At 44.2% G+C, this 14693-nt stretch overlaps 1 protein-coding gene across 1 annotated transcript in view; it reads right to left on the bottom strand.

Moving 5' to 3' along the window:
* Positions 1 to 14693, bottom strand: part of LOC127414195 (pro-neuregulin-3, membrane-bound isoform-like) — a 602373-nt gene that overhangs the window by 93348 nt on the left and 494332 nt on the right. The window contains exon 3 of the mRNA XM_051652025.1: positions 13339 to 13412. Within this exon, the coding sequence (XP_051507985.1) occupies positions 13339 to 13412 (74 nt within the window). The remainder of the gene's footprint in view (positions 1 to 13338; positions 13413 to 14693) is intronic.

Below are 14693 nucleotides of genomic sequence, written 5' to 3'. Positions count from 1 at the left end.
GCATTGAGCAGAGCGGTGATAATTTCATCTGAGCGGAGAGCACCTTTTTGAAGATTCCGCTCCGCTCACTCAGGCCACTCAGTGCCGCTCACTCAACCCAGAATGCGCTTTGTGTTATGCTGGTTTGGGAATCTGCGAAATAAGCAATAGGCCTGAGGTTATGGAGTTCAAACATTGTTTTAGTGAAGTTGCAAACATTATAACCTAAATAAATGCAAAGTATAAATCAAAGCTAAGAATGAGGAAATCGAAAGGGAGTGTGGACTGTGGAGAGACCGTAAGAATTAGCAAATATTCATTTTGGAATCGCACATCACATTGCCAAAGAGCACGAGGATGTGCTACGCGAGCATGGTAGTGCAGCAAAAGGTGAACTAGTAGGCTACACTACTATTCGATAATAAATTAATAGATAAGTAATGTATCTTGTTGTTTTGCCATCATGTCAGTGCAGCTGCCAGCTAGATGCAAGCCCAGTCCTGTGGGGTTGCGAATGTTAGAGCACCCTCAATTGAATATGTAAGCTTAATAATACTGTACATTGGCAAAGCATATTTCCTTGAATCCCGGCGAACACACACAAAAAATATCTGCATCAAAACCAATGAACATGTATGGTCTTACAGATCAGTGTGTTCTAATTTACAGGTGGAGCATTCTGCTTTCATGCCTCCATTGTACAATTGAGCATTTGATTAGTAAAAATTTCCACTCTCGCACAGAGAATTTCATAGCGGAATTATCTAACTTAATCGACCACCTGTTGCTTTTGATTTCTGCTTCGGGATAAAGTGGCACATTTACTGCTGGTCAGTTTCCCAAAGCCAAATCCACACCTTAACGAAAAGTGAAACGTAAAAAAAAAAAAATTTATTCTAGATTAGTGGTTGCAGATAACATCTTAGACATCGCTTGCTGCATTCATGCGCAGAGAAAAAAGCTATAAATGATTGAACGTTAGAAAAAAAATAAAACTCTTCTTAAACTAATAATTGTATTTGTTATTAGGATCATCAAATGTCATGGTTACTGGTGTAACCTCCGTTCCCTGATGGAAGGAACGAGACGTTGGTGTCGATGTAGTGACACTAGGGGTCACTCTTGGGAGCCCGAGACACCTCTGGTCTTTGATAAAAGGCCAATGAAAATTGGCGAGTGGTATTTGCATGCCACTCCCCCGGACATACGGGTATAAAAGGAGCTGGTATGCAACCACTCATTCAGGTTTTATGCTGAGGAGCCGATATAAGGTCCGGCCATTTCAGCGGGTAGTTCAGCGTTGTGGCAGGAGGGACCAACGTCTCGTTCCCTCCATCAGGGAACGGAGGTTACACCAGTAACCATGACGTTCCCTATCTGTCACTCACTCGATGTTGGTATCGATGTAGTGACACTAGGGGTCCCTATACAAAACGCCACAAGGCTGAACTGTGTTACGTGAACTGGCGGTGTGTGGTGGGCAGACTTGCTGTGTGCCTCATAGCCAGCACACCAGGTCGACACGTAACCTCCCCTGACACAGTTATGAGTGTCGAACGGCCCCTTTTGGGGACAAGTCGACTACCCAAAGCTAGAGACGGGCTTAACCCAGTCATGGCCTATTTTCCCCTTCTCTTTTTCCACTCCCTAAAAAAGAAGGGGGATTATCTGACTGGGCCGCCAGGTCTAGTTGGGGGGTGTCCCTCCCAAGGGGAAGACACCGCGGAGACCACACCTCGCCCAAAGAGAGGGGGGATATTTAAGTGGAAAAATACGTCACATGGTCTTTCCAACCATGTGGAGAGCCTTCACGGTAGATCCTGCCCAATGGGGGAGGAGTTACTACAAACATGGAGACTGGGGCAGAGGGGCTCTGCCCAAGGAAGATGCAGTTTGCCAGCAGGGAAACGAACTAGCGGAGGATATAGATCACATGGGGTTTAGCCTTACAGGGAACCACCACATGCAGAGCACCTACCCCAGAACAGGGCTCTTAGTTAGCGCGTGTACTGGGCCAGCAGTGAGTCTCTCCGAAAACTCGACAGCCACAGGGCTCGGAGGAAGTCAACCAGGGAACAAATTCTGTGAACACTACTGGGAATTAACGGCGCACATCTTCAGCTCAAAAGGAGGTGGAAGGCGCTATGTGCAAGCAATACACCCGGCCGGCTATCCCGGGCTTATCCGCTTGTGTTGCGTGCCACTACCTGGGATGAAACCAGTTCCACCCGGAGGTTGTAGAACCTTGCAAAGGTGTTGGGTGTTGCCCAGCCCGCTGCTCTGCAAATGTCTGTTAGAGAGGCACCTCTGGCCAGGGCCCAAGAAGCCGCTACACCACGGGTAGAATGGGCTTGTAGCCCTACCGGGGGCAGCATGTTTTGGGCGAGATATGCCATAGTTATGGCATCAACGAGCCAGTGGGCAGTCCTCTGCTTGGAGACAGCACTTCCTTTCCGCTGTGCACCAAAGCAGACAAAGAGCTGCTCAGAGACTCTAAAGCTCTGCGTGTGATCCAAATAGATGCGTAAAGCGTGCACCGGACACAGCAATGACAGGGCTGGGTCTGCCTCCTCCTGGGGCAGCGCTTGCAGGTTCACCATCTGGTCCCTAAAAGGGGTGGTGGGAACCTTGGGCACATAGCCCGGTCGGGGTCTCAGGATTACGTGAGAATAACCCAGGCACGTTTCGCTGACAGAGAATGCTTGTAAGTCACCTACCCTCTTGATGGAAGTGAGCGCAGTCAGGAGGGCAGTCTTCAAGGACAGTGCCTTAAGCTCGGCTGACTGCAAAGGCTCAAAGGGGGCTCTCTGTAGACCCTGAAGAACTACGGAGAGATCCCATGAGGGAACGAGGCGCAGTCTGGAGGGATTCAGCCTCCTGGTGCCTCTTAGGAACCTGATGATCAGGTCGTGCTTCCCTAAGGACTTACCGTCAACTGCGTCGTGGTGTGCTGCTATGGCAGCAACGTACACCTTCAAGGTGGAAGGGGACAGCCTCCCTTCCAGCCTCTCCTGCAGGAAGGAAAGCACTGATCTGACTGCACATCTCTGGGGGTCTTCGTGTCGGGAAGAACACCACTTAGCGAATAGACGCCACTTAAAGGCATACAGGCAACTCGTAGAGGGGGCCCTAGCCTGAGTGATCGTGTCTACCACTGCGGGTGGTAGACCACTTAGGTCTTCCGCATCCCGTCCAGGGACCAGACATGGAGATTCCAGAGGTCTGGGCGCGGGTGCCAGAGGGTGCCCCGTCCCTGAGAAAGAAGATCCTTCCTCAGGGGAATTCGCCAGGGGGGAGCTGTCGCGAGGAGCATGAGGTCCGAGAACCACGTCTGGGTGGGCCAGTAGGGTGCTACCAGGACGACCTGCTCCTCGTCCTCCCTGACCTTGCACAGAGTCTGCAACTGGGGGAAATGCATAATTGCATAGTCCGGGGGGCCAGCTGTGTGCCAGTGTGTCTATGCCGAGGGGAGCCATTGAGGGCGTACCAGAGCGGGCAGTGGGAGGATTCTTGGAAGGCGAACAGGTCCACCTGTGCCCGTCCGAATCGACTCCAGATCAGCTGGACCACCTGAGGGTGGAGTCTCCACTCTCCCCTGAGGGAAACCTGCCGTGACAGCGTGTCCGCTGTAGTGTTGAGGTTGCCTGGGATGTGAGTGGCTCGCAGCGACTTGATGTGCTGCCGACTCCGGAGGAGGAGCGAGAGTGCAGCCCTAGTCGGCTGAGGTGTGAGAGCACTAGGTCCCTGTGTGCGCATAACACGTCTTGAGAGTGAGCTAGGATTAGCCGGTCGTCGAGATAGTTGAGAACGCGAATGCCCACCTCCCTTAACAGGGCAAGGGCAGTCTCTGCGATCTTCATAAAGACGTGAGGAGACAGGGACAGGCCGAAAGGGAGGACTTTGTACTGATACGCCTGACCCTCGAACGTGAACCGCAGAGAGGGTCTGTGTTGAGGAAGGATCAAGATGTGAAAGTACGCATCCTTCAGGTCTACCGCCGCGAACCAATCTTGATGCCGGACGCTCGCCAGAATGTGTCTTTGCATCAGCATCTTGAACGGGAGTCTGTGTAAAGCCCGGTTCAGTACTCGCAGGTCCAAGATTGGCCACAACCCACCGCCTTTTTTCGGTACGATGAAGTAGGAGCTGTAAAACCCTTTCTTCATCTCGGCTGGAGGGACAGGTTCTATCGCATCCTTCCATAGGAGGGTAGCGATCTCCGCGTGCAAGGTGACAGCGTTTTCGCCCTTGACCAAGGTGAAGTGAATACCACTGAACCTGGGCGGGCGCCTGGTGAACTGAATCGCGTAGCCGAGTCGGACGGTCCGGACCAGCCACCGTGACGGATTGGAAAGCGCAAGCCATGTGTCCAAATTCCGTGCGAGGGGGACCAAGGGGACAACGTCATCGGACGTACCGGCAGGTGGGGCGGAGCGGTGGGGCGGAGCGCGAGGTGCCACAGCACGTCGTGGCCGTGCTGAGTCTAGGGACATCGAAGCACTTACCTGGCTCCTTGCGACCACCCCCGGAACAGCCTGGGACGGGGGAGGAAGAGGCCTGTCCTTGTAACCCATGGAGGCTGCCACATCGGGGGCAGCTGTGTGCCACAGCTGGGTGCTCATGGGCGGAAAGGGCACCGCTGGAGCTCCAATTCTGCAAGAAAAAGCCCGTGGATGGTAATCATTGTGATGACCGTAACACCGGGTATGTGACCCAGGGAGGAAGGAAGCCGCTCTTTTGCTGAACTGTTGGGTACCACAGCCAATTGGGCCTGCGGTGAAATCAAGCAAAAAGGCAACAAAAGATTTTCCACCCGGCCCTCCACCGGGGGATGGAGTGGTCTTCCTACCAGCTCTACGTGAGTGGGTTCCCTCGTCCCTGGGTTGCCCATCTCAGGGGCACTTCAAGGACCTCCGTGGGTTTTTCGGCGCCAGCTGTGAGACGGGTGGCGTCAGCTTCCTGCAGTGGGCTCCACGCCGGGGCCGGGGCCAAAGGGGCGGTATGCGGCGGAGCCGGTGCAGTCACCACAGGGGGACACCCTTGGCGACGAGCAGACGCACCAGGGCAGGATGTGCCGGATTGCTTCTGTCTGCTGCTTCACCGTCGAGAACTGCTGGGCAAAGTCCTCAACGGTGTCGCCGAATAGCCCCGCCTGGGAAATGGGGACAGCAAGGAACCGTGTCTTGTCGGCCTCGCCCATCTCGACCAGGTTGAGCCACAGGTGGCGCTCCTGGACCACTAGTGTGTCGGTCGCCGAGTGCAGTTCCTGCATCAAATCTGGGGCGGAACTACCTTCGTGCAGTTCTCTCAGCACCTTGGCTTGGTGGACCTGCAGGAGAGCCATGGCGTGCAGGGCAGAGGCGGCTTGTCCAGCAGCACTGTAGGCTTTAGCCGTCAGGGACGACGTGAGCCTACAGGGCTTGGACGGGAACTTAGGGCTTCCACGCCAGGTGGCGGCGCTCTGCGGGCATAAGTGCACCGTGAGCGCCTTATCAACTGGGGGAATCGCCGTATAGCCCCTGGCCGCCCTGCCATCGAGGGTAGTGAGAGCGGGGGAACTGCGGAGTCAGGGCTGGGCAGTGAAAGGTGCCTCCCAAGACTTCGTCAGCTCCTCATTCACTTCCGGGAAGAATGGCACTGGAGCGGGGCGCGGCTGTTTTGAGCGGCGCCGCAAGCCCAGAAACCAATCACCAAGCCGCGAGGGTTCAGGGGAGAGTGGAGGGTTCCACTCTAGCCCGACGCTCGCGGCTGCCCGGGAAAGCATGTCCATCATTTCGGCATCAGCCTGTGACTGGGCGATCGTCCCTGAAGGGGGAAGCCCAGCTGAGGCTTCTGCGTCCGACTGGACAAGCCCGCTCTCCGATGCTGTGCTCGAGAGCTCATCATCTTCACGGGCTCCGAACAAGAAGCCAGACTCGCCGTGCGACGAGCCGGCGAACTCATCCGGAAGCCCAATTGGGGCAGACGAGCGTGCTGGGGAATGGGAGGTCCGTGGGGGGATACCCGGCGGAGACGATCCCGTTGAGGTCCCCAAATCGCCCCCAGTGCTAGCCGTGCTGACCTCATACCTGTAGGTAGAAGGACCAAGGCGGGGAGCTGCTGAGGTGGCTTGCTTTCTTATGAAAGCAAGCCGCGACCGCAATGTTGCCATGGTCATGTTCTCGCAGTGAGAACATGAACAATTCATGAACGCTGCCTCCGTGTGGGTCGCACCCAGACATGAAAGACAGCGATCATGACCATCCGAAGTTGAGAGAAAACGACCGCAACCAGGAATAACACACGATCGGAAAGGCATCTTTAGAAAGATGCGTCTTTAAAAAAGACATTCCGTGTGTGCGCTCTGTTAGAGAAATATACTCTTTTAGAGGGGAAAATTGCTCTTTCAGAAAAAATACTCTCTAGTTTTTCTGCCGAAGCGCCCAGGGGCGTTCTCTGCAGTGCACCAGTGCAGAGGAGGGAGAAGCCACTGAAATGCGCCGTCAGATCCAGCAGAGGTGAATGAACAGTGCTATTCAGCTCAATGAGCATGACCGTTTGGCTCTGAAGAGAAAATCTGAATGAGTGGTTGCATACCAGCTCCTTTTATACCCGTATGTCCGGGGGAGTGGCATGCATATACCACTCGCCAATTTTCATTGGCATTTTATCAAAGACCAGAGGTGTCTCGGGCTCCCAAGAGTGACCCCTAGTGTCACTACATCGACACCAACGTCGAGTGAGTGACAGATAGGGAATATGATTTCATCAAATATATATACAGTATACTGGACAAAATCTAACTTTATACAGGGCAAATATATTTTATTTGTTAAATCCATGGTTAAACCCTGCTGTACATATAAAGTGCACATGTACAAGACATGATCGTTTGACACATAGTCCAGACTCACTTTATAATGCTTTAAAAATATCAAGGAAAAACAAAAGGGGCACATGGTATCTACTAATGTAATAATTATTATATAAATAACCACAGTTCTTTAGATTGCATATGATTCGTACATATAAAATTGTAGGGAATATTAATAAAGCAACAACACTGAAAAAGAGAAAAACATTCACTGCTCTTTTCAGGATAACTTAATAAACCCTTTAAAACTGAACAAAAAATGAGGATGAGAAATTGATCATTTTAATTAACAGACCCAAAGTCTGATAGCATTAAATCAGAAACGTATTAATGTATCAAATCTACAGTATAATCATTCCGCGGAGACAACTGAAAAACAATTATGAATTTCACTTTACCTGCAATATTTTATATTTTATATATTTCACCCAGAGCGGCACCTCAGCCCATATGGGCAAAGGGGCAGTTGCTTGGGCCACTGTACATGTTTGGAACCAAGTATACTACAGAGAAATTTAATGTCAGAGCGGGATTTGGGCCGTGAGCGGCTGAGCAGAGCGCACATGCATGGAGCGTGTTATTGAGTGGAGTGTCACACCGCTCCACTTTGCTTACATGCTCTGACACACATACATACACACACACACACACACACACACACACACACACACACACAATGTCTGAGAAGTCAAACAGCGCATACAGGCAAACCGAATTACTGATATTATTTGTTTATTTATTTTTTACAGATATAAAATTGAAATAAATAAAACAAATACAGTACAGCAGACATAACCCATTTGTTCATGTTTACTATATTATATACACTATTTTATTTTATGACAAGAAATAAAATAATAATAATAATTGTAAAAAAAAATACTCCTCTACACTCTGCCCAACTCTACCAGCTGTGCAGTGTCACGTGCAAAAATAACTCACTCCAAGGGGCACGCAGGGGAATGTAGACCCTACTCATGAAAAGGTTAAATGATGCATTGTGGGTTGTATAGTCATTTAATAATTTTTGCAGATGAAAAGATAATACGGCTGCCAATCAATTAAAAATATAATCAAATTAATAACATGACAGGCTGAATAATCAAATTAATTGCAAATAATCTCATCTATCTGCAGACAAATCCTTCAAATAAAGATAATTCAAGCACACAATTGTGGCAAATGAGTAAAATATTGAATGGACATTACAAAATGGCTTTAATTGTCAATATATTGTTTAATCTAGTTCCATGTCTTTGAACATAAGCCTATCACAGCAATCAGTTGTATAATAGAATTTGCCAATCTGTCCATGGTACACTAAGGGCCGTTCACACAGGACACAATATATATATATATATATATATTTTTTTTTTTTTTGCTTGTATATATTCACTTGCATTAGACTGATGTTTCTGTGCTATGCATGTCACATTTGTAAGACAAATGTTTCAAGGTAAAAGTAGTTTCACTTAAAAAAAAACGTGTCTTGTATTTTGTTTCATTACGTTGTGCTCCAACAGCTGTTTATGAGCACGTCCTGTTTGAATGGCTCCTTACACATTCTATGCTGCCTGCTCTTGATTTGTTACCTGTAGTAGCAGCTGGGCCTTAGCTGACTGCTATATATATATATATATATATATATATATATATATATATATATATATATATATATATATATATATATACACCGTGCATCCAGAAAGTATTCACAGCGCTTCACTTTTTCCACATTTTGTTATGTTACAGCCTTATTCCAAAATTGATTAAATTCATTATTTTCTTCAAAATTCTACAATCAATACCCCATAATGACAACATGAAAGAAGTTTGTTTGAAATCTTTGCACATTTATAAAAAAAAAAAAATGAAAAAAAAAAAATCACATGTACATAAGTATTCACAGCCTTTGCCATGACACTCAAAATTGAGCTCAGGTGCATCCTGTTTCCACTGATCATCCTTGAGATGTTTCTACAACTTGATTGGAGTCCACCTGTGGCAAATTCAGTTGATTGGACATGATTTGGAAAGGCACACACCTGTCTATATAAGTTCCCACAGTTAACAGTGCATGTCAGAGCACAAACCAAGCCATGAAGTCCAAGGAATTGTCTGTAGACCTCCAAGACAGGATTGTATCGAGGCACAGATCTGGGGAAGGGTACAGAAAAATGTCTGCAGCATTGAAGGTCCCAATGAGCACAGTGGCCTCCGTCATCTGTAAATGGAAGATGTTTGGAACCACCAGGACACTTCCTAGAGTTGGCCGCCTGGCCAGATTGAGCAATTGGGGGAGAAGGGCCTTAGTCAGGGAGGTGACCAAAAACCCGATGGTCACTCTGACAGAGCTCCAGCATTTCTCTGTGGAGAGAGGAGAACCTTCCAGAAGAACAACCATCTCCGCAGCAGTCCACCAATCAGGCCTGTATGGTAGAGTGGCCAGACGGAAGCCACTCCTCAGTAAAAGGCACATGACAGCCCGCCTGGATGAGAAACAAAGACTGAACTCTTTGGCCTGAATGGCAAGCGTCATGTCTGGAGGAAACCAGGCTCCGCTCATCACCTGGCCAATACCATCCCTACTGTGAAGCATGGTGGTGGCAGCATCATGCTGTGGGGATGTTTTTCAGCAGCAGGAACTGGGAGACAAGTCAGGATAGAGGGAAAGATGAATGCAGCAATGTACAGAGACATCCTTGATGAAAACCTGCTCCAGAGCGCTCTGGACCTCAGACTGGGGCGAAGGTTCATCTTCCAACAGGACAACGACCCTAAGCACACAGCCAAGATAACAAAGGAGTGGCTACGGGTCAACTCTGTGAATGTCCTTGAGTGGCCCAGCCAGAGCCCAGACTTGAACCCGATTGAACATCTCTGGAGCGATCTGAAAATGACTGTGCACCGACGCTCCCCATCCAACCTGATGGAGCTTGAGAGGTCCTGCAAAGAAGAATGGGAGAAACTGCCCAAAAATAGGTGTGCCAAGCTTGTAACATCATACTCAAAAAGACTTGAGGCTGTAATTGGTGCCAAAGGTGCTTCAACAAAGTATTGAGCAAAGGCTGTGAATACTTATGTACATGTGATTTTTGTTTCCGTTTTTTTATTTTTTATAAATTTGCAAAGATTTCAAACAAACTAACTTTCATGTTGTCATTATGGGATATTGTTTGTAGAATTTTGAGGAAAATAATGAATTTAATCCATTTTGGAATAAGGCTGTAACATAACAAAATGTGGAAAAAGTGAAGCGCTGTGAATACTTTCCAGATGCACTGTATATATATATATATCTCTGTCTTGTGCTGTATTGTATTATTGTGCACTGGAAGCTCCTGTAACCAAGACAAATTCCTTGTATGTGTAAGCATACCTGGCAATAAAGCTAATTCTGTATCTGATTTAAAATGCCTACTTAATTCTCGAGACCTCCATCTGCAAATATATTGTTTTGAATAATTCCGAAATAAAACAGAACAAATATGTAGGTTTATAAATGTTTTATTCGGCTACTGCCATTAACATCTCAACATATAGCAAGACCTCGATAATCCTCTGCAAACTTCGGCAGTTAGTGGGACTGGCTCATTCGTTTTTTTTTTTTTTTTTTTGTTTTGAGTCAGACAGTTTGACATACAGCGTAGCAAGTCTTGCATCATCAGCTCAGAACTAAAGTTCGATTCAGTTCGATTTTGTGAACTGGCTCGACAGGTTACTTGCTGGGAATCAGCTCAAATGAACGATTTGTTCAAGAATCAGACATCTCTAATGTAGTCTAGATCTGTAGTCTAAAATCTAGTGTCGATCTGTTCGGTCATTCTGAAAAATTATGACATTTTACAAAAAACAAAACAAAAACATTCTTTTTCAGCAACTAATCAGTCCGTCCAATCACCATTCAGTGACATCTGAACATGTGTATGCTATTCCTTCTTGACAGGATATAAAACACTGTATGCGATCCTGTGAGTGGCCAGGATATGTATGTAGCGGGTGGCATGCACGTAGAATGGGTAGCACGTGTGATGGCAACCAGGGGCTGCAAAGATATATATATAAACTGGCCTGCACAAAGCAGGAGAACATTCTCAGAAACATTTTCCTAACATTTCAGACAATTATTTTAACTTTCTTAACTTACAATACATGCATTAGTTTTAGCTCTAAATGCTATGCCTCGTGGTAGCATTTACGCAACAAAGTTTCTCAACTAAGTTTACTCAATAAACAAGCTTACGTTTCTGATTCTCATTTATATTTAGAATAAAAGATTAAACTTACCGATTTTCTCGATAATTAACTAAACTTGTTTTCTTTAACTAAACTTGTCTTCTCTCAGGTAAGTATTCTTCTCTTTTTCTAGAGCTTTAGTTTAAGATTAAACTAATCTTTTCTATTTTTCAGACTTTTACTGCTATAAATTCCTAACAGCACAGTTGGTCTGCATCTTGTTGCTCTTCGATTCTTCATCTGTTCTGTGTCTGGCTGTGCCTCGTTTGGAAGGATGCGTCCTCTGGAGGTCGCATTTGTCGGCCGCATACGTCATCGAGGCTGTCTCATTTCAGAAAGTGAGTAGGACACTTCAAATGCAGCCTTCGAATGCTACCTTCTTTCACGGGAATTAGGAGGATGCATAAGGTGTATCCTTCGTGGGCACTCACAACCCACATTTCTTTGCTTCAACGGAAATGTCTAAAACAAATGACCATAAATATGATGTTCAAATGCAAAGAATGTCAGTAGATGGGTGCAGAGTATATAATATGTATAATTATATTAATATATAATTAAAAGAAAGTATTAGACTAAACGTACACCTGTAAAATCTATTTTCTTTTCTCTTTACATCATTATAACTCTCCTAAAATGTACCTCATGCATTCCCTTCCAGAGGGACTTTGTTCCCTTCTCACTCAAAGAGCTCACGCTTGTTAAAGAGTGGCGTGCTGTCATAGCAACCATGTTATGTTCTGTTTCCATTTGTCCTACAAAGGCCGTCTCGTTTAAACGAGACTTGTTTAAAGGAGGACACTCGGTATACTGCAGCCTTCAAAGGACGCGTCCTACCTAGCATGCAGCCTTCCAAACGAGACACAGCCTCTGTCTGCATTAACTCTAGGGTGGAGTCAGCGGCTACAGCAAGATTGGCTGATTGGATAAATCACATTTGCAGCGCTGATCCAGAATCTTATTGGTCAAGTTTATCTGCAATATATTTTACATATATTTGCAAGTATTAATAATAAATATACAATTTTGCATATTTTTCTGACTCTTTGGTTTTCATTCTGTTTCTAGTTACTTGTCTTAATTTCTTCACATTTTTTAGTTAAATATGCACTTTAGTTAGTTTTAAGCTTATATCTTAGAATACAGTTTACTCTGATTTTACATCTGGGTTACATGTAGGCATGTACTGTAATCAAATGCAAATTAACGTGTTCAGTAGAGAGCAGTGTAAGCTTTCTATATTCAGCTAGCGGGACACTATCATCTTGCACCAATTACCACGTACATAAGGCACATCCTTGAATAGTTAATTTTATTCGTCTTTATGTAAAATGGGACTGATGAATGCGTATGAGAAATCATAATCATGTTCTATTTGTGACTTATCAAGTGGGCCTACTCACTGCAACAACATGTAATCACTACCTGTGAACACACCGATGTAAATGTTTGCATGCAGCTATACACACAAAGTCATTGCCTCATTTAAGAAAATGGTATACATCATTCAGAAAAGAAACATTCAGGTTTGGTAAGAGAGTGTGAAAATGCAGCCATTAGAGTGGGTGGGATAATCTAGAAATCTGTTCCTGTCAGGAAAATATGAAAATGTTGTGACAATTTGGTAAAAACAAGGTTTCTATGACAACAGTGTCTGTAAGATACAAACTGCAAAGCCTTGTTTTTATTGGCAAATGACTGCATAAATGCATTATGGACCACTAGGGTTAAGCATTTTTTTGGGAGAGAAACTGAAAGTTATATAGCCATTTCTATCTATTCACATCAGTGACCCTGTACACTCATTTCAAAACAATTTCAAAATTGTTGTATCATACATTTATATGCTGTATTTCATTTGAATCCAGAGATTTGGATCTGCTAGAGTAGAAAATGAATGTGTTTGTATGTATCTAATTCACTGTCTGGTTTGGTGCAATATGACTGCAGACTCAGCATGACCTTCTGAACTTCCACACAGAGCTAAAGCAGGCTTTCTTTGAAAGATTTCCTTGTTAAAGCCCCTCGTGTTTGCACGATCCTAATATGAAGACATCTCATCTTAATCCATGAACATTACACACAAAGTCACTGTACTGTAATAATATAATTATTTGTCATTTATCTTGCTTATAATGGTTATCGAACGCGACTAATTCCGTTATAAATTTCCTTACATAATAATGATGTAGAATAAGGACAGTTTAAATTAATTCCTAGCTCACATACTGTTCCTACAACTGATTGAAGTAAAATACAAGAAAACTCACTTGGGTCAGACAGAATGGAGTCAGTCTTAGGCAGGAACTGGTCACAGCGAATACCCTGGAAGCCCTCTTTACACCTGATTTGGAACAAAATAAATAAATAAAATGAAAGCCACAATTAGTGAGTAGCAGACCTTTTTTTTTTTTTTTTTTTTTAAACTAACGTACAGTATATGGATGGGCTTTGCCACTTTTTTTTTCTTTTCAATCCAATACCTAATACTTACAGTATAAGGCCAATTTCACTAATATCAATACCAATACTGATACCTCTATTAAATGGCACATTGTTTGCAATTTCTGAGGATAAAATGGGTATTTATAGCCATTTTTACATTATTCACATTCACATTATTAATTAATCCTTTTTGTATATCCATGTTGTATAGGTCAAAAATACAAATGATCAGACTTCTATTTTTGTTTATTAAAAACAATACAGAACATGATCAATCTTTTAACAACTTTTTATTCGATACATTTATAACAAATGTCACACAAACCTTTAATAATAAATGTCACATTTAACTTCATTATTTATTGTGAAATAATTCTAGATGATGTTTCCCTGCCTCTCTGTTATTAGTAATTGGCAAGTGATCACTATGAGTGCTGTCCACTGTCTATTTTCACTTTGAAGCTTATGCTACACATGTTAAATAAATAATATGATCACTAATTAAAAAATGTATAAATCTTAGACACAGCATCCAAATCAAAAGTATTGAAAGATAATACCACCCATCCCTGGTACAGTCCCAGCTAACAATTTTTGGTTCCCAAAATGTTTCTGGAATGTTAATTTATGGTTTTAAATTTAACTTTAAATTTAGAATGTTAGGCATTGTTTAGAGACAAAACAAAACAAAACAAAACAAAACACCTTTAGCTTTGTTAGCTTCCAAAAAAGGATTGAAGCAGCAACTTTCCAGTTATCAAACATGAGCATAAACCACTACGCCACCCAGTGTTGGGTAAGTTCCTCTAAAAAAGTAATTAATTACTAACTACTAATTACATCTTCTACAGTGTAATTAGATAGTGTACTAATTACTCTGTCTGAAAAGTAATTGCATTACTTATTACTAATTACTTTCTAAAACCCTAATCAACCTCGACCAGATGAAAAATACAAGTATAGACATGAAACTATTCTTTTAATTCTTTTAAATAAATCATAAAAAAACAAATAAAATAGCCAAAGAATTTAAGGGGGCAGTGTTAAATTAGAAAACATATATTTTAACAATGCATTTCAATTTTAAATTCACTATTGTTTTATATAGAATTTCTCTATAGTCTATACAGTATTTAATGCAATTACATCAGAAGTAACTGTAATTAAATTACTGAAACAT

The sequence above is a fragment of the Myxocyprinus asiaticus genome, chromosome 23, assembly GCF_019703515.2.
Source record: "Myxocyprinus asiaticus isolate MX2 ecotype Aquarium Trade chromosome 23, UBuf_Myxa_2, whole genome shotgun sequence".
In the NCBI taxonomy this organism is placed as follows: domain Eukaryota; kingdom Metazoa; phylum Chordata; class Actinopteri; order Cypriniformes; family Catostomidae; genus Myxocyprinus; species Myxocyprinus asiaticus.
This window is presented reverse-complemented; position numbering and strand designations above follow the sequence as displayed.